At 43.3% G+C, this 17,798-nt stretch overlaps 1 protein-coding gene across 2 annotated transcripts in view; it reads right to left on the reverse strand.

Annotated features, from left to right (window-relative positions):
* The window catches only part of LOC134431517 (zinc finger protein 131-like), a 29,698-nt gene extending 12,370 nt beyond the window's left edge, over positions 1-17,328 (reverse strand). Inside the window, exons 1-5 of one of the 2 annotated variants that reach the window (XM_063179515.1) lie at positions 17,202-17,325; positions 12,664-12,765; positions 10,872-11,016; positions 6,859-7,216; positions 6,534-6,756 (exon numbers count right to left, since the gene is read on the reverse strand). In XM_063179515.1, the coding sequence (XP_063035585.1) occupies positions 6,534-6,756; positions 6,859-7,216; positions 10,872-11,016; positions 12,664-12,765; positions 17,202-17,325 (952 nt within the window). Of the gene's footprint in view, positions 1-6,533; positions 7,217-10,871; positions 11,017-12,663; positions 12,766-17,201 lie in introns of both variants that reach the window. The other variant, XM_063179517.1, reaches the window with a different exon arrangement.
* Positions 17,329-17,798: the final 470 nt, after the last annotated feature.

Genomic DNA, 17,798 nt, shown 5'->3' on the forward strand with positions numbered 1-17,798 from the left:
GTTATAGTCAGCTTGTGGGCCCCCTCTATCAAGTGACCCAGAAGAAGAACCACTTCGAGTGGGGCCTTGACCAACAACAGGCTTTTGAGCAGATCAGACAGGAAATAGCTTGTGCAGTAGCTCTTGGGCCTGTTCGGACAGAACCAGATGAGCAAAATATACTCTCCACTGCAGCTGGGGAGCAGGGCCTCACCTGAAGCCTCTGGCAAAGAACCGCAGGAGAAACCTGAAGTTGACCACTAGGGTTTTGGAGCTGGAATTATCAAGGATCAGAAGCCCACTATACTCCAACTGAAAAAGAGATAATAGCAGCTTACGAGGGGGTTCAAGCTGCCACAGAAGTTGTTTGGACAGAAGTGTGTCTCCTCTTGGCATCACAATTGCCCATGCTACACTGGATGTTCAAAGGAAACATTCCCTCAAGACATCATGCAACCAGCGTTACATGGAGTAAGTGGGTAGCATTAATTACACAATGAGCCCGAATGGGAAAACCCAATTTCCCAGGAATCCTAGAAGAGATTTTGGATTGGCCAGAAGCCAGACATTTTGGAGCATTGCCTGAGAAGGTGACTTGTGCCCAAGAAGCACCACCATTTAATGAGTTACCAGAAAGCAAAAGAAGCTATGCTTTATTTACTGATGGATCCTGCCGAGTGATAGAAAACTATCAGAAGTGGAAAACCGCTGTGTGGAGTTGTACACAACAAGTCATTTAGGCTGCTGAAGGGGAAGGTAAATCAAGACCATTTGCAGAGGTGAAAGCCATTCAACTAGCCCGAGAGATTGCTGAGAGAGAAAAGTAGAAAAGTGGGCCATACTTTATACAGACTCCTGGATGGTGGTTAATGCCCTATGGAGATGGCTGCAGCAGTGGAAGAAAAGCAATTGGCAATGCAGGGGTAAACCCATCTGAGCTGCTGCATTATGACAGGACATTGCTGCACGAATATAAAACATAACTCTGAAAGTACATCATGTAGATGCTCAGAAGTTGTGCCACTGAGGAGCATCAAAACAACAAACGGGTAGATAAGGCCACCAAAATCAGAATAGCTCAGGTGGACCTAGATTTGGAAAGAAAGGGTGAGCTATTTATAGCCCTATGGGCCTCTGAAACATCAGGGCATCTTGGAAGGGATGCAACATAGATGAGCTCGTGATCAAGGGGTAGACCTGACCATGGAGGCTATTTCACAGGTTATCCATCAGTGTGAAACATGCTGCCGTCAAGCGAGCCACACAAGTGAAGCCGTCTTGGAGTGGAGTGCGTTGGCTGGGCTTCCAGTATGGCGAAGCCTGGCAAATTGATTACATTGGGCCATTGCCACGGACACACCAAGGCAAGAGTTATATCCTCACCATGGTAGAGGCCACAACTGGCTGGCTGGAAATGTACCCAGTAAACCATGCCACCACCCAGAACATGATTTCAGGTCTTGAAAGACACATTTTGTGGTGACATGGAACCCCAGACAGAATTTGGTCAGACAATGGGACTCATTTTCAAAATAATCTTATAAACTCCTAGGCAAAGAGACATGGAATTAAGTGGATATATAACATTCCCTATCATCCACAGGCCTCTGGGAAGACTGAAAGCTATAACGGGCCGCTAAAAACTGTGTTAAGGGTGTTAGGTAATGAGGACATGGAAGCACTGAGATGCAAACTTGGCAGAAGCCACTTGGTTGGTCAACACTAGGGGATCTGCTAACTGCCCTCGTCCTGCCCAAACTAAGCCCTTAGACACTGTGGGAGGAGACAAAGTCCCTGCACTACACACAGGGAAGTGGCTGGGGAAGTCAGTGTGGATTTCTTCCCCCATGGGAAAAGGCAAACCCATTTGTGGGATTGTCTTTGCCCAAGGACCTGGGTGTACTTGGTGGGTGATGCGGGAGGATGGGAAGACTCGGTGTGTACCTCAAGGAGATTCAACCTTTGAGTAAGAATAACCTATAGTGTAAGTTGCATGTTACAGAAGGTAAAGCAGCAGGAGGGACATGAACTGACAAAGAATGAATTTTGCAAGGAGCAAGAAGAATGCGATGATGAACAGGGATGGTGGCAGTGTCTAACCATGAACCATCAAGTGTACTATTTTTCCTGTCTTGACCCCACATCTTGATGGAATGGAGACCACCTGGAGGGATGTGAAAGGATAGGCAATAGTTGTTAATAAAATGTATGTTTGGTATAGAGATAGTTTAAGCATCCTAGTAATGAGATCATATATATTATATGGGATCTGAGGATGACGCAAATGGTATGGAATAAGGGGTAGAGATTGTATTGGGTCTGACCAAGGTAAAGTTCATAGCCCTTACAGTGCTATGCTTTGCATTGGTAGCTGGAAGGGTGCTGATAACAGACCAGTGTTTTGGCTACTGCTGAGCAGCGCTGTCCCTCTGATATTCCTTCCCCCATCAAAGGGGATGGGAGTGGGCAAGATCCTGGGAGGGGACACAACTAGGCCAGCTAACCCAAATTGGCCAAAGGGATATTCCATACCATATGACATCAGCTCAGATATATAAGCTAAATGGACATGCCCTGGCTGTGTGCACTGGCACCCAGAAATCCTGTGTGCTGGGCTGATTCCACAGTGTGGGCAGCAGGGGAGGAGGGAATTCTTCCCCTCTGCTCTGGTAAGACGCTACCTGCAGTTCTGCCTCCAGCTCTAGGGTCCCCAGCACAGAAAGGACATAGACCTGTTAGAGCAAGTTCAGAGGAGGCACCAAGATGATCAGAGGGATGGAGCATCTTTCTGTCTTGGAGTGAATTATTATGATAGTATATTTCCTGATCCTCTGCTTTGTGCCCAAAAAATGGTTGCTGTATCTTTAAGGCAAGGGACTGGATGTGTGTGGGGCTGGGGGTGGGGAGAGCCCCTGTTTCAGTGCAGGCTTTTTTAAAAGCCTTGCTGACCAGGTTTTCCATGGCTCAGGGGATATTGTGAGAGGTGTAAGCTTGGCCTGAGACCTAGGGGGGTGGGGAGTGGGGCTTGGGGCTCTCTCGCTCTCTTCTGGTTCGGGATTGAGGTGGTGGCCACAAGGAGACACAGTGAGTACATCTGACTTGAAATATTGTTGCCCTCTGTTTTTCTTCCTGGCACCACTTCCCTGTTGTTCGGGAGCCCAGAGCCAGCGCATGTGGTGCCACATGGGACTGGCACCATGCCTCACCGGACCCTGGCCTGCAGTGTGGTGGCCGTGGCTACTCCTGTGTGTTAGGCTTCAGGACTTCGTTTTGCTGCAGATTCTACACTGAGTCTGCTCGTTTTTTCCCTGTTTCTCAGCCATTTGGGGGTCCAGAGCCAACGTGTGGGGTGCTGCCAGGACTGGGGCTGCACCCACCGGGCCACTTCTCTGCACAGTAGCCCGACATTGCTACCAAGCCCTGCCCACTGCCCCAGAATGTGCCAGCTCACAGTGGGGGTACCAGAACCAACTGCTGCCCGTGAGCTTTGCAAAAGGAGCAATCTCCTGTCCTCCTCTTTGCTCGAGCTCCCACCACCACCACCTGAAGATGTTGCCAAGCTTGTGTCAGAGCGCCCCCTGAAGCCACAGAGGGCAGCCTCTCTGCCCTGCTAGGAGCAAACAGTGCCCCCTGCCGGTTGTGGTTGTAACTACACCCAAGGGAAAAATTAACAGGCAGGAAAACTTGTTATTGTTTTTGTTGTTTGTTCTGATTTATATTTATAGTTAATTTGCCAGTAAAGAAATGTTATTCCTTTCCCCATAATTTTGCCTGGAAACCCTGTAATTTTGAAGCAATAATTTGGAGGGAGGGGATCATCTTTTCCATTCCCTGAAGATTCCCACCTTCCTTGGCAGACATCTGTCTTTTAAACTGAGACACTTGGCTATGAAAAGCAGAGAGAATTGGGATTGTTCAGCCTGGAGAAGAGAGGCTCCAGCATGACCTAATTGTGACCTTCCAGGTCCTAAAGGGAGCTGACAAGAAAGATGGAGAGAGACTATTTTAAAGGGCCTGGAGTGAGAGGACAAGGGGGAATGGCTTAAAATTGAAAATAAGTAGGTTTAGATTAGATATTAGGAAAAACTCTTTGCTGTAAGGAGGGTGAGGCCCTGGCACAGGTTGCCCAGAGAAGCTGTGGCTGTCCCATCCCTGGAAGTGTTCAAGGCCAGGTTGGACAGGGCTTGGAACAACCTGGTCTAATGGAAGGCACTCATGGCAGGAAGGGCTGGAATGAGATGAGCTTCAAGGTCTCTTCCAATCCAGGCCATTCTATGATTTTATGAATATTACAGAACAAAACTCACACCACAAACCTTCACCTGCTCTGCAATCTCATCACATTTAAAGAGTTACTTGAAGCAAGGCACTGCCCAGTTAAGGACAGATTTATTCTATTTTTACCCAAATTCTTCAACAATCTTCATATTCTGCCTAAAGTATCTGAAACTGATAATTCAAAGACAGCAGTGGCAATATCCAAAGGCCAAAAAGACATTGAGTGACTTCTTGCACAGTGCAAATCAATGCAGTGACTTCAGCAGCAGCAGCAATGGAAAACAGAGAGCGTATCAGCCTGCCTCTAGCTTCAGAAGTACACTGGTGAGCTGGTAACTGAACTCCTCTGCTAAAGGTGACAACTTGCTTCTCTTCCCCTGGGGTGTCATTAAACTATGAGTTTATGAAATCTCACTTAAATAAGACTAAAGAGGGAGGGTTCTTGACCTGATCTAACAATTAATTTTTTTCCATTTACGAGAACAGGCCAGATTTCACTTGCCAATCATAAGTAACTCACAGGACAGAAATTCTGATCTAAGAGAGTCCAATATTTTGTTGGACCTTTATAATCCTGCAGCCACAGGAAGGGGATTGCCCAAAATAAATATTTTTTAACCCAAAGACACTCATAATAACACAGTGACTTCTATTTGCCCAGTATGTAAGAAATACCAGGGAATTCACCCATAACCATAAAGCTGCCATATCATTGTTTAGATTGGGTTTAGAGAGATAGAGTAAGGTTGTTGGGATTTTTTGTTTGGGTGTCTTTCTTTTTTTCTCCCCAGAAACACAAAGGCAGGCATTTATCAAATGAACTTCTTGGGATCATTTATTCATGGTATGTAGATAGAGTCCATTTATTCACTCCCATGGAAGATGTTATTTGCAGTTCAAAGTACACTACCTGTGAAACATATTTTGCATTCATGAGGAATGACAAAGATCTTGATGAATTTTTCTCAAGAAGTTTGTATAATCCACATGCAAATTACTTCAATTACAGAGTTTTCAGACATGGGCTGATTAATTTGGCTGCTTCAAGCCCATCACTGGAACAGGAAGTAATTAGATTCCATGTGTGGTACTTGCATCAATACATATTTAGAATGTACTCTGCACCTCTTGTGATATGCTAAGTTGCTTCATCCCCAAAATCCTTCTGTCACAACAGCAGTGAATATACTGTTATATTTGGCTTATTCTGTTAATCCAATCCTCCACAAACTTCTCTGAAAAGACTTTTGTTAGGTAGCTTGCATTTGGCTTGGTCATAATAGAGAAACACTCCAGGCTTCACAGGGAAGAAGGATTTGCCAAAGAGTTTTCATAAATGCAACTTTTAAGGGGCTATTTGGAGTACATTTGATGCAGTGTCATATACAGATACAAAGAAGTTCCAATTAAAAGGCTTTTGCAACAGCAAGCTGGAAAATAAATAAGACTGCTACCCTCTTAAATTCTTACTGATGATTCATGACTGATATATCAAATAAAAATGTATGAAAGATCAGGACAACATATATTTTACATTCAGAGAGCTATCTATATAATATTCAGTGCCTATTCAGATAGTACAGACTTTTCAGTGACATGAAGAAATAGCATCTTAACCTCCCATATTACACAGAAGAAACACAAGCAATTTTGGACTCAAAAGATACTGTTCAAAGAGGCAGATTTTACAGTAACAAGTCTACTATAGTCACAAGAAATGTTTTGCTGAGCTAATTAACAAAAAAAATGAAATCAGATGAGATGTCAAGAGGAAGGGGGTACTTTATGCCTAATGCATTATTAGGCATTCGCTCATATGTTCTGTTAGTAAAAGAAACTCTTTAAAATATATATTTCACTGAGAAGCTCATGGTTTAGATCATATTTCAACAGAAACATTTACTAGCAGAATTGTGAAAACAAGAGCATGTCATGGCAGCTCCTCAGTTTGGTACTTTCCAAGAAAAAAACATGCTTTAAGAAATTATTTTGAAAGTAATATTTTAGGATTTAATAGACTGAAAAGAGAAGCTTTCTGGTTTTAGGCATCTATTTTTAACCACCTCAATCCCTCAAAGTTTATATCAATGTAAAACAAACAAACAAAAAAAAAAAAAACAACAAACCAGCATTTTAGTTGCAACTGCAAGCAAAGTATTTCTAGCACTCAGGACTCATGCATTTTCTTCAGCATATTTTCTATTTCCCCAAAATACGTAAAACCTCAAAATGCTAGACCCAAAGCCACAAGAACAGGACTATATCAGTGTTCTTACCTGTGTGCTTTCGGAGGTGCTCTTTAAAATGTCCAAAGTGATCAAACTGCTTATCACAGTATTGGCATATATGTATTTTCTTGCCAGGTCTTTGCTTCTTGCTAGCACCACCTTCATCAAGGTGGTGACAGGTGAGGTGTTGTTTCAAAGCACTCTCTCGTAGGTAGCTTTTATTGCATAGATCACACTTGTAACTCTCAGCAGAGTGTGTTTTCATGTGTTCCTTAAAATGGTAAAACAATTTAAATGAACGGTTACATTTTTCACAGTGGAATAGATTCTTCACATGCGACACTTGAAGTTCCACAAGTTCAATATCTTCTACCTGTTTGCATGAGGGATCAGTTGCACCACCTTCTTCTTGAATCTGGCATTTTGTCTCTCCTTGACGATACTTACTGGTGATATCTGCCAAAAGAGCCAAAGCAGATTCATCTGATGTACCTGTTGTATGTATGTACTTTATAGGTTGCTCTGCAGAAGCTACTTCAAGTGTTTTGATGCTGTCATCTTCCACTTCAATCGTCCCTTCAGCAATCTCAACCTCAATTTCAACAGGCTCTGATTCTGCAGATGGCAGTGCTTCTGTGATAACATTAGATGTTTCAGCAATCTTCCTCTTTTTTGCTTTATTTTTACCTTGTCTTTGATTTGATTCTAAGGGTGATGAATTTTCTTTGTTCCTGCAAAACATTTACATAAACATAGTTAGGATCCATAAGCACTTACATAACAATTCCTGCCTGACGCTGAGCTTCTGCATTAAACACTAGCTAGATGTTTCTCAAAGAAGCTGAATGATGAGTGGCCACATAACCTGCACCTATTTCAGATGTTAATTTGTCCTTAATCTATACTCCTTAGAGCTGTAAAACAGCACAGTTAAAGTTGTGGAGCCTTTAACATAAGGTTATTAAAGTGTTTTAAATGGCTCAATTTAAATGATACAAAGCACCTATCAAGAAGAAAGGCCAGTTAGCCTAATGGCATAGGTTTATACAAGAAATGCAAAATGCTGTATTTTGGCCTGCCTACTCAGAAATAAGATTCAAGTTCTTCCTACACTATTCACCTTTCAAGCTCTGGAGTGCATGAAACTGCCTGCAGCACTTAGAGCTTCTTACAAAACACTACAGCTGTGACTTCACACAATGATTATTATAACACCTTGTAATTTAGGAAAACACACAGCTAACAGTTGAAGTAAAAAAGAAAAACATCACTGGGATGTGAAAAGAGTATTTTAATTTAATTTATCTGGGCTTAAGCACAGCTTCCAGCTCTGTTCTTCTTTTCCTTGCACCATAAATCCAAAACCCCCTTCCTCCAAGATGTCAGAGATAGCATCCCATCTCAAACATGGACAGAGCTGACTGGGTGTCTCAGTTTGGAGACAAATTCTAGGAGAAAAATGCTGTAAAATGAGTTTTCTCTCTAAAAAGAGAGGGCTTCAATAACTCCCATTTCTTCTGCCAATGAGAGAAATGGATACCAGGGGATGAAAGTGAAACAAACCTGGAAAACTGTTTATTAACAAAGCAAGATACCCACAAAGCACAGGAAAAAAAAGAAAATTGAACTTTACACCCCACTCCCACCTTGCTGCGTGGCTGAGAGGCAAAGATGGCGACTGCCCTTTGTCAGTGGAGGAGAAAAGAGTTCACAAAGCAGCAGGGAACCTGCTAGATTTCTGGTGTGGGTCTTCTCCTCTCAGCCGGCGAAGTTGGTGGAGTTTAATGTCCCTTCTTTGGCTGTCTCGGTCTTTCCGGGGTTCAGACCAGCCAGGGCCACCCCACAGGCTCCTCAGGCAGGAGAAAAAAAACCAAACCACAAACCCAAAAAAAACCTGCCGAAAGGATTTGCCAGTGAAAAGCCTCCAGGCCAGGGGAAGGGGAAAAACCAGAAAAAACCCCAGAAGCTTCTTGCCTAAGTTGGCGAAAATTAATCCAGCAAACAAGTCAATTAAGTAACAATCCGTATAGGCACCAACCACTTCTGAGAGAGATAGCTTGAACAGAGCGCCACGCATGAGTCCAAGGCTCCCTGCCCCACCCTCCGGGTCCATCTTAAAACTACAGAAGTTGTTTTCTGGGCATAAAGCAGATAGGGAATAAAGCATCATCATAAAATCACCCCAATACACTGGGGCAATGCTTTCAAGTCACACACTCATGATTATCCACAGCACTTACATGCTGGAGGTTTAAATACTGATTATCAGTTTTGAAAATGAGTGGCTATCTTCCCCTCAAATCAGACTGCAATCAGAGTACTTTGTACCTTTACCTTCCTTTTCATCCTGATAAATCCTTTTATGTAACCTACTCCCTATCACTTTCAGGTTTTCTAGTAATAGGGGTGATAAGGTTTTTCTCCAGTTTTGGTTTGTCAGAGTAGAAATGTGTGGCTAATGACCTAATGCAGGATACAGCTTATTAAACTGCACTTTACTATATTCAGACACAGGAAGACACAGCAGCTAAACTTAAGTTTCATCTAGGACATATTTCTGATGCCTAGAATGTGACAGTTACTTTGCACATTACTGCAAGGAGCTCCAGGAACACATACAAAAATAATAATCTGCTCAGCAAAGAGGAGACTACTGTCCTTGAGTACACTGTGTGGCTCAGGTGTGGAACTGAATGAGGATACACACATAGAATACACTGTACCTCAAGGAATAACAGCTAGTTGTTTTCTTTCAAGTCTGGATTATGTGCTGTGCAACTCTTCGATGCATTACACAAATGGTTAGTTTTATAATAACCTCTACTTTAGCTGAAGTTTCTGATGCTTGCCCCTTTTAATCAAAGCTCAGCTAGAGGCACTGTATTGCAATTTGTCCCCTTCCTACTATGAAGGAGAGAACTGAGACTGAGTGGTACTCAAGTTTGTTTTTCTAACTGAAAACGCCCACCCAAAAATCTATGAACAATGGAAATAATTCTAAGAATAGACTGGCTTGCACCATGTGTGTGTTAAGCCAAATATTTATTTCCTTGTAACATAAGAATTACAGCATTTACTAGTGATGCATAACCAACAAACATTTTACATTAGTGGGAATTAATTACAGACTAGACAGTTTAGCTTGACGGACTGATCTGAATCCTGGTTAAACAGCTCTACCAGTGTACAGGGACTCTAAGTGATACCAATTAAAACACAGTTTTTCGATTTCAAGTGTCTTAAATTTCTCAAACAGACAGAAATGATCTGCTTTTCCCTAAATGAAAAAAAAAGTTCTTTTGGTGATACCATGTTTAATCTCAATAATGTCAAAAAAGGGTATTGTTGGGGTTGGAGAGTAGAACTAGAAATGCACAATCCTATATTTTCTATCAAAAAAAAACCCAACATAGTTATTCAGCTCTGCTACCAATCAACAGAATAACTTGATTCCAAAAAATAAAAAAAACACTGATGTTGAAAAACAAGTTTCCAGGGTACCATGTCATGGAGGTTTTGTTTGTTTGGCTACTAGAGGAACTCCGTGTCAGAGCCATTCTCCTTAGCTTAGTGTGTCTATGGGTAGATAAAGAAGAAACAACAGTCTTTCCTTAGCCTGAACACAAAGACCTTTCAGCATTCTAGAAGAGAAAGCAAGGATAACTGTAATGCTGGGAGTTATTTATTGCCACTCCCCCTGCTTCATGACAGAAGAACAGTATAGCATACAGAAGAAATGAGAACGTGACAGCACTTTGTGAAAGAGAAGGAAGGGGAAGAAAAATAGCATGATGGGAATGGCACCTGCTTTTCTCAGGTTGGAGTTTGGTAATGAATTACAGTTCCTTGTACTGGATAAAAGGTGCTAGAACAATATTTGATTAAGTACTGATCCCATATAAAACCAATTATAACAACTACATTAGTTCAAGAAGTTTGAGACTAAATTTGCAGCAATAACCTTTAAAATCACTGCCTATTCTCTTGAAAGCAGAAAGCTGCATGAAATCAAAGGAGTATTTCAAACTTGTTAATGTGGTCTAATTACCTGAAAGATATCATCACTGTACAGCCAGCTGTCAATCAGGTGTGGGCAGTCAGTATAGAAGCCTGGTATTAGTTATCACAAAGTCACAGCCCTAAAATGTCTGCAACATTTACCAGCCATGTCACTTGTCATCAAGTTCTAGCCCAAAGAATGTGACATTTATTTGTTTAGCTTGTATAATTCTGACCCCTATCTTATAGTAGAAGAGTATACAATACCACATGAGTTTAGGAGGTTTCAGGATAAAGAAGAGCACTGGAAAATACTGGCAGCTCTCATACAAGGATTCTTAAGACTCTACATTTCAGTGTTGGGAAGAAAAAGGCTTATGTGTTTACCTGATTTCAAGTGCTTTGATAGCTTCTAACATCTGTAGATACTCAGCTGCTTTCCAAACATCATTTGCTTCTTCCTCACCTTGGACCATTAGTTTTGCTGTATAGGTGAACTCAATTAGGTGACGAAATGCCATGTTACTTACACCTGTTTACAAGCAAGAAAAACAGTCTCTTTTAACACTTCCTCAGTCTTTCAAACTTGCCTGCTCACAGTACTCCAATACCCAGTTTCAAGAAGATGCCACCCTTGAAAGGCTCACATTGGAATAAAAAGTCTACTATAAAAACAGGTGAATGTGGAACAACTACAGTCATTCCATGACAAAGATAAAAAGGATAAGATGGACAAAAAGCTACTTGTATAAAATAAAAAAGTTCAAATTTAAACATAAAAATATGATCTCTCTCAAGAGATCTCTGAGCAGCAAGTTATTAGAAGCTGCATTTCTCCAGGAAATTTTTTACCTACTAGGAAGGTATTGCTCCACATCTATCCTGTTCTTCCATCCCAGCAAAGGTATGTTTTTTATTTTTAATTTTTCTTCAGGAGAAGTTTTTTTTTTTTTCAGTGGCAATAGCTACCTGTACTGGTTTTGGTTGGGACAGATTTAAATTTCTTCATTGTAGCTAGCATGGGGCTATGTTTTGGATCTGTGCTCAATCATAGAATGGTTTGGGTTGGAAGGGACCTTAAAGATCATCTTGTTTCAACCCTCTGCCATGGGCAGAGATACCTTCCACTAAACCAGGTTGTTCCAAACTCCATCCAGCCTGGGCTTGAACACTTCCAGGGATGAAAAAATCCACAACTTCTCTGGGCAACCTGCGCAGGGTCTTGTTACCCTCACAGGAAAGAATTTTTTCCTAATATCTAATCTAAACCTACTGTCTGCCAGTGTGAAGCCATTCCTTCTTGTCTTTTCACTCCAGACCTTTGTAAATAGTCTCTCTCCATCTTTCCCGTAGACTCCCTTCAGGTAGTGGAAGCCCCAATTAGGTCACCCTGAAGCTTTTCTTCTCCAGGCTGAACAATCCCAATTCTCCTCGCCTTTCCTCATAGCAGAGGTTCTCCAGCCCTCTGATCATCTTGGTGGCCTCCTCTGGACTTGCTCCAAGAGGTCGATGTCCTTCCTGTGCTGAAACAGTGTTGATAACACACTGCTGTTTCAGTTACTGCTGAGCAACGCTTACACAGATCCAAGGCCTTTTCTGCTTCTCACACTGGCCTGACAGTGAGCAGACTGGGGGTGTGTGGGCAGTTGGTAGGAGACACAGCCAGGACAGGTGACTCCAACTGACCAAAGGAATATTCCAAAACATATGACATCATGCTCAGTATATAAAATGTGTGTGGGAGGCAGGTAGAGGGGCCACTGCTAGGGGATTGGCTGGGCATTGGTCAGTTGGTGGCAAGCAACTCTTTTAATTTGCATCACTTGTCTTCCTTGGGTTTCTCCCCTCTTTTTTTCTCTTTCACTTATAATTTTCACAAAATTACTATTTATTTTTAATTATTAAACTGGTTTTATCTCAATCCACAAGTTCCTTTCTCACTTTTACACTTCTGATTCTCCCCCCCATCCCACTGGTGGAAAATGAGCCAGCCTGGCTCTGTGGTGCTTAGTTGCCAGTCAGGGTTAAACCACAACATTACCTCACAACTCAAGAGCTGATATCTAGAAAACTAATCAATATGATCAAGCATGCATTTAAGCCCATACCAGTGATACTACATTCATTTTGAGCATGAGCACACAACTCTGAAGGTTTTAATTTGCATGAATCAGACTACCTTCAATCTCCACCAAGGGCTCCTGAGTGAAATCTTGGAAGAATTTGTAGAAGAACTGGCTACAGGCAGCAAGAACAGCCTTATGAGCTTTGAAATGGTGACCTACAAAGAGAGAGAAAAAATTTGGTTTAGGATAACACCTTCTTCACTCATAGTGCAGAATAAGTGCAGATGCAGAGAACAGCTGCAGAATCACCCAGTCTACAAATCTATTCCAGCAGCTCATAGTTACTTAGCATGTCTCTTTGTAACATGGGATACCACTGCAGCTAGCCTGTCCTATCTTATGCAGATCCTTGCAGACATCAGTGACCTTGTTGAAGCTCTTCAATTCAGTCAGCTAAAGGACTCATGCAAGAGTGCTTCTCTTTTCAAATATTTAAGCTGTGGGAAATTCCTGTTCAAACTTTTTCCTGTGTGTCTTGGGCTCAGTTCTCAGATTTTATCCAAGCTTGTTGTGGTTTGACACGGGCCAAATGCCAAGCACCCATGAAAGCTGTTTGCTCATCTTCTCTTGTTCTCAGTTGGGCAGAGAAGAGGGGAAAAAATTAACAAAGGGCTCATGAGCTGAGATGATGTATTGGTTTTGCATGACCTGGTTTTTGGTAGCAGGGGGGCCACAGAGGTGGCTCCAGTGGGAAGCTGCTGGAAGCTCTCACCATGTCCAGCAGAACCAATCCCTGATAGCTCTGAAGATGGACATGCTGCTGGCCAAAACTGGGCCAATGTGAGAGGTTGGTAATGCCTCTATGATGACATATTGAAGAAGAAAAAGCGAAGTCACACAGTTTTCTTCTAGTCAGAGAAGAGGAGGAGGTGAGAACATGTGAGGGAAAACAACATGGCGACACCAAGGTCAGTGGAGAAGGAGAGGGAGGAGGTGCTCCAGGTGCTGGAGCCAAGATTCCTCTGCAGGCCGTGGTGAAGACCATGGTGACGCAGGCTGTCCCCCTGCAGCCCATGGGTCCATGGGGGATGCAGAGATTCACCCGCAGCCCATGGGGGAGGTGCTCACACCAGAGTGGTGGATGCTTGGAGGAGGCCGTGATCCAGTGGAAGACCCAGTGGAGAGAGAGGGCCCTTGCTTCCAGGCTGGAGCAGCCTGTCTTTGGAGGACTGCACCCTGTGAAGAGTGACCCACGTCACAGCAGTTTTGGGAGGATTGATTGCCCGTCGGGGGGATTCACATTGCAGTAGGTGCAGTAAGACTGCTGCCCATTAGAGTGGACCCATGCTGGAGAAGTTAATGGGGAACTGTCTCCTGTGGGAGGGACCCCATGATCTCACAGGGGAAGGACTCCTCTCCCGGAGCAGCAGGAGAAAGTCTCTGTAATGAACTGACCCAAAAACCCCCATGCCCTGTCTGTCTGCACTGTCAGTAGGGGCTGGGGGGAAAAGGTGTTTTAAGGGCTTATTTTACTTCTCATTATCCTCCTCTGATTCTGTTAGCAATAAATTCACTTTGTACCTCTAAGCTGAGCCTGTTTTGCCCTTGAAGTGTTTTTCTCCTAGTCCTTATCTCAACTCATGAACCCTTCATTAATTTTTTTTCTCTCCTCTGCTCAGCTGTGGCAGCAGAGGGTGAGTGAGTGACTCTCATGGTTGCCTGGTGTTGGGCCAATGTCAATCCACTACAGATGAGGATTGGGAGAAAACATTCCAAGGGCAAAACAGATTCAAATTTAAAGGTATAAGGTAAAATTATTATTAACAGAGTCAGAGGAGGATAATGAGAAGTGAAATAAGACTTTGAAACACCTTTTTTCCCTCCCAGCCCCTCCCTCTTTCCCACCAACAGTGCAGGGAGACAGGGCGTGGGGATTTTGGTCAGTTTGTCACCCAAGACCTTTTTCTGTTCACTCGGGGAGAGGAGTCTTTCCTCTGCTATGCCGTGGGGTCCCTACCACGGGAGACAGTTCTCTGTGAACTTCTCCAGCATGGCTCCAATCTCATGAGCAGCAGTCCTGCCAAAATTGCTGCAATTTTAGTCCCTGTCACAGGCAAACAGTCTTTCTGAAACTGCTGCAGCATGGGTCACTAATTCACAGGGTTCAGTCTTCTAAGGATAAGCTGCTCTAGTTTGGAAGCAAGAGCCTTCTCTCTCTTTATCTGTGGAAGCACGGCCCACTCTATTCAGGTCTCCTACTAGATCACAGCTTTCTCCAGCATCCACCCGCTCCAGCGTGAGTACTTCTTTCATGGGCTGTGAGTGGATCTCTGCATCCCCCGTGTACTTCATGGGCTGCAGAGGAACAGATTACTTTACCAGTCCTCACCACGGCCTGCAGAGGAATCTTGGCTCTGGGGCTTGGAGCACCTCCTCCCCCTCTTTTTTTCCACTGACCTTGGTACCGCCATATTGTTTTCCCTCACATGTCCTCACTTCCTCCTCTTCTTTGACTAGAAGAAAAACTGCTGTCCGTAAGTACCATTGCCAACAAGTTCCACCAATTCAAAGATTCCTGCAGGATCCCACAGCGCCAAAAGGTCAATCTTGTTTAGGTTCTGCACGGGTGAGTTGCTCGCCATGCTTGCGGCCAGGAGGCTCTGCTGCCAGTATGTGGGCAGTGGCAGCTGCTGGCACTGGCGCTATTTAACACCTCTCTTCATGCGGGGCACTGGGAAGGAGAAGCCACTGCCACCACTCCTGCCCTTCTTCTCACGGCACAGCTAGCTACAGGGGGCCAGCTAGGAGCAGCCAGGCAGGCAAGTCTCACCACAGGCTGCACCAAGATGGCAGCGGCCACGGCACCTCACCACCCCTGGAAAAACTGCACACACACTGTTTTGATTTTCTTCACGAATATGTCATCACAGAGGCATTACCAACCTCTCTAATTGGGCCAGCAGCATGTCCATCTTCAGAGCCATCAGAGATTGGCTCTGTCGGACATGGTGGAAGCTTCTAGCAGCTTCTCACGGAAGCTACTTCTGTGGCCCTCCTCTGCTACCAAAATCTAGGCTGTGCAAAATCAACACAAAGCTCTCCTCAGATTTTGCTGCTCTTACATATGGATGTATTTAATCATCATTTCTGCCATCATAAAGATCCCTGCAAAACAAAATTGGTTTAGCTCTATTCTTCCTGTTTTCCAGACTGTGTATTCCCATCATGGTGTTGCCTTCTCCCTGGTCCAGGCATGAACATCCAGAAGGCTCCATGGGACGGAGGAAGGAGAACCAACATGTATTAGAACTACACAGCTGCACAAGAAAACAGTTTTGAGCTCAATACATGGATTTGGTAATACTAGAGCAGGAACAAACATTCAGGATAAGTTTTGTGCAAGTGCTGTCAGTGACACTATGGTGATTCCAAATAATGATTTTTTTCTTCATTTGCTTACTTTTTTCTAATCCAGGCTCTGTAGGTCCCTTTTCTTTCAAGTGAATTCTTGCTATCCTTGTAAGGATCAGGTGGTACTCCTTTAGCTAGGTCTGTCCTAGTGGACACTGCCTATCTTCACTGAAGTGCTCATCCGTTCTAAAACATGCTTGGGATAAGAAGCAATCTTGGGAGACCTATCAGACACCACCTTTTCTAATGAGATAATAAGCATTTGCATCTCCATCTTCCCTTTAAACTAATACTTATGTCTTTAGAACACATAGAAAAAGATAAGTGAGTTGTTCTACCCTATTTTAACTATAGATTAAAATAGTAGGCAGATACCCAAGAAGCAAGAAGTTGACCTTATTTCAAGCTGGTTTTTCTTTTTTTTTTTTTTCTTTTTAAATAATCAACCAATATTTGTACAACTTCAGCCCCTTGTTCGGAAGGGGCTCCCTCCTCTCCCCCTCTACTCTGCTCTCATGAAACCCCACCTGGAGCACTGCATCCAGGTCTAGAGTCCTCAGCACAAGAATAATGTGGACTTGTAATAGCGGGTCCAGAGGAGGCCACAAAGATGCTCACAGGGTTGAAACACCTCTCCTATGAAGACAGGCAGAGAGAATTGGAGCTATTCAGCCTGGAGAAGAAAGTGCTTTGAGGAGACCTTAGAGCACCTTCCAATGCCTAAAGGGGGCTTAAAAAAAGAGTGACTTTTTACATGGGCAGATAGTGATAGGACAAGTGGGAATGGTTTTAAACTAAAAGAGGGGAGATTTAGATTAGATGTCAAGAAGAAATTCTTCCTTGCAAGAGTGGTGAGGCCCTGGCACAGGTTGACCAGAGAAACTGTGGCTGTCCCATCCCTGAAGTGTTCAAGGCTAGGTTGGATGGGGCTGGAAGCAACCTGGTCTAATGGAAGGTGTCCCTGCCCATGGCAGGGGGTAAGAACCAGATGAGCTTTAAGGTCCCTTTTAGCCCAGGCCATTCTGGGATTCTATTAAAAGCAGAAACAAAATTATTAATCTCTGCTGGAGACTGTTCAGCCCAAGATTAATAACTGAAACTGCAAGCAACTAACACACCAATACAGAGCCAAGAATGTTAGCAGCCCAGTTTGACAGTTGACCCACGACAAACCCAACAGCTTGCCAGCACAGCTTTCATAATTCTGTGGGTACCAACTGGTTCTCAAGTGTATACATACCATCAACAATCAGTGTGATATCTGTAAACTGGTCCTGCTCACGTTGTTCATTGAGTCTATCCAAAATAACTTTATAGTGTTCAGGGAATTCCTGGATACATTCCATAATTTCTTCAGCTTCCATGGCAAAAGGATTAGTCTGCAAAAGATGTGGTAGGACAGTAAGAATACTGCGCCACTTAGAAAGTACTATGCACAGTCAGCTTATTATACAGACATGAACTAACTAGCACTTTTCAGAAACTAAAAAAACAATGGAAACATCAAACTGTCTTGGTAACAGGTTTACCTGATTTTAGCTGTCAGGTAGGAAACATGAGGGTTAATGAAGTATGGCTTTATTTATACACAGTTTATAAACAGTTTTTTTCACTTTCCTCCAAGAAATTCCTTTCGTTGGGGGGAGGGAGTGCCAAGACCTGCCTTCTTCAGAGGAGACAATTTCAGAATGTTTCCTCCTAACTTGTCTCAAACCACGACAGCATGAAAAAACAGTCAAAGTTCGTAAATGCATTTCTTTATTCTACAAATTCAGCAAGGACCCACCTCCCTCAAAGCAAATACTGCAGGGGTGTAACATCTCCACAGCTAACTATT

Source organism: Melospiza melodia, chromosome W (assembly GCF_035770615.1).
Source record: "Melospiza melodia melodia isolate bMelMel2 chromosome W, bMelMel2.pri, whole genome shotgun sequence".
In the NCBI taxonomy this organism is placed as follows: Eukaryota; Metazoa; Chordata; class Aves; order Passeriformes; family Passerellidae; genus Melospiza; species Melospiza melodia.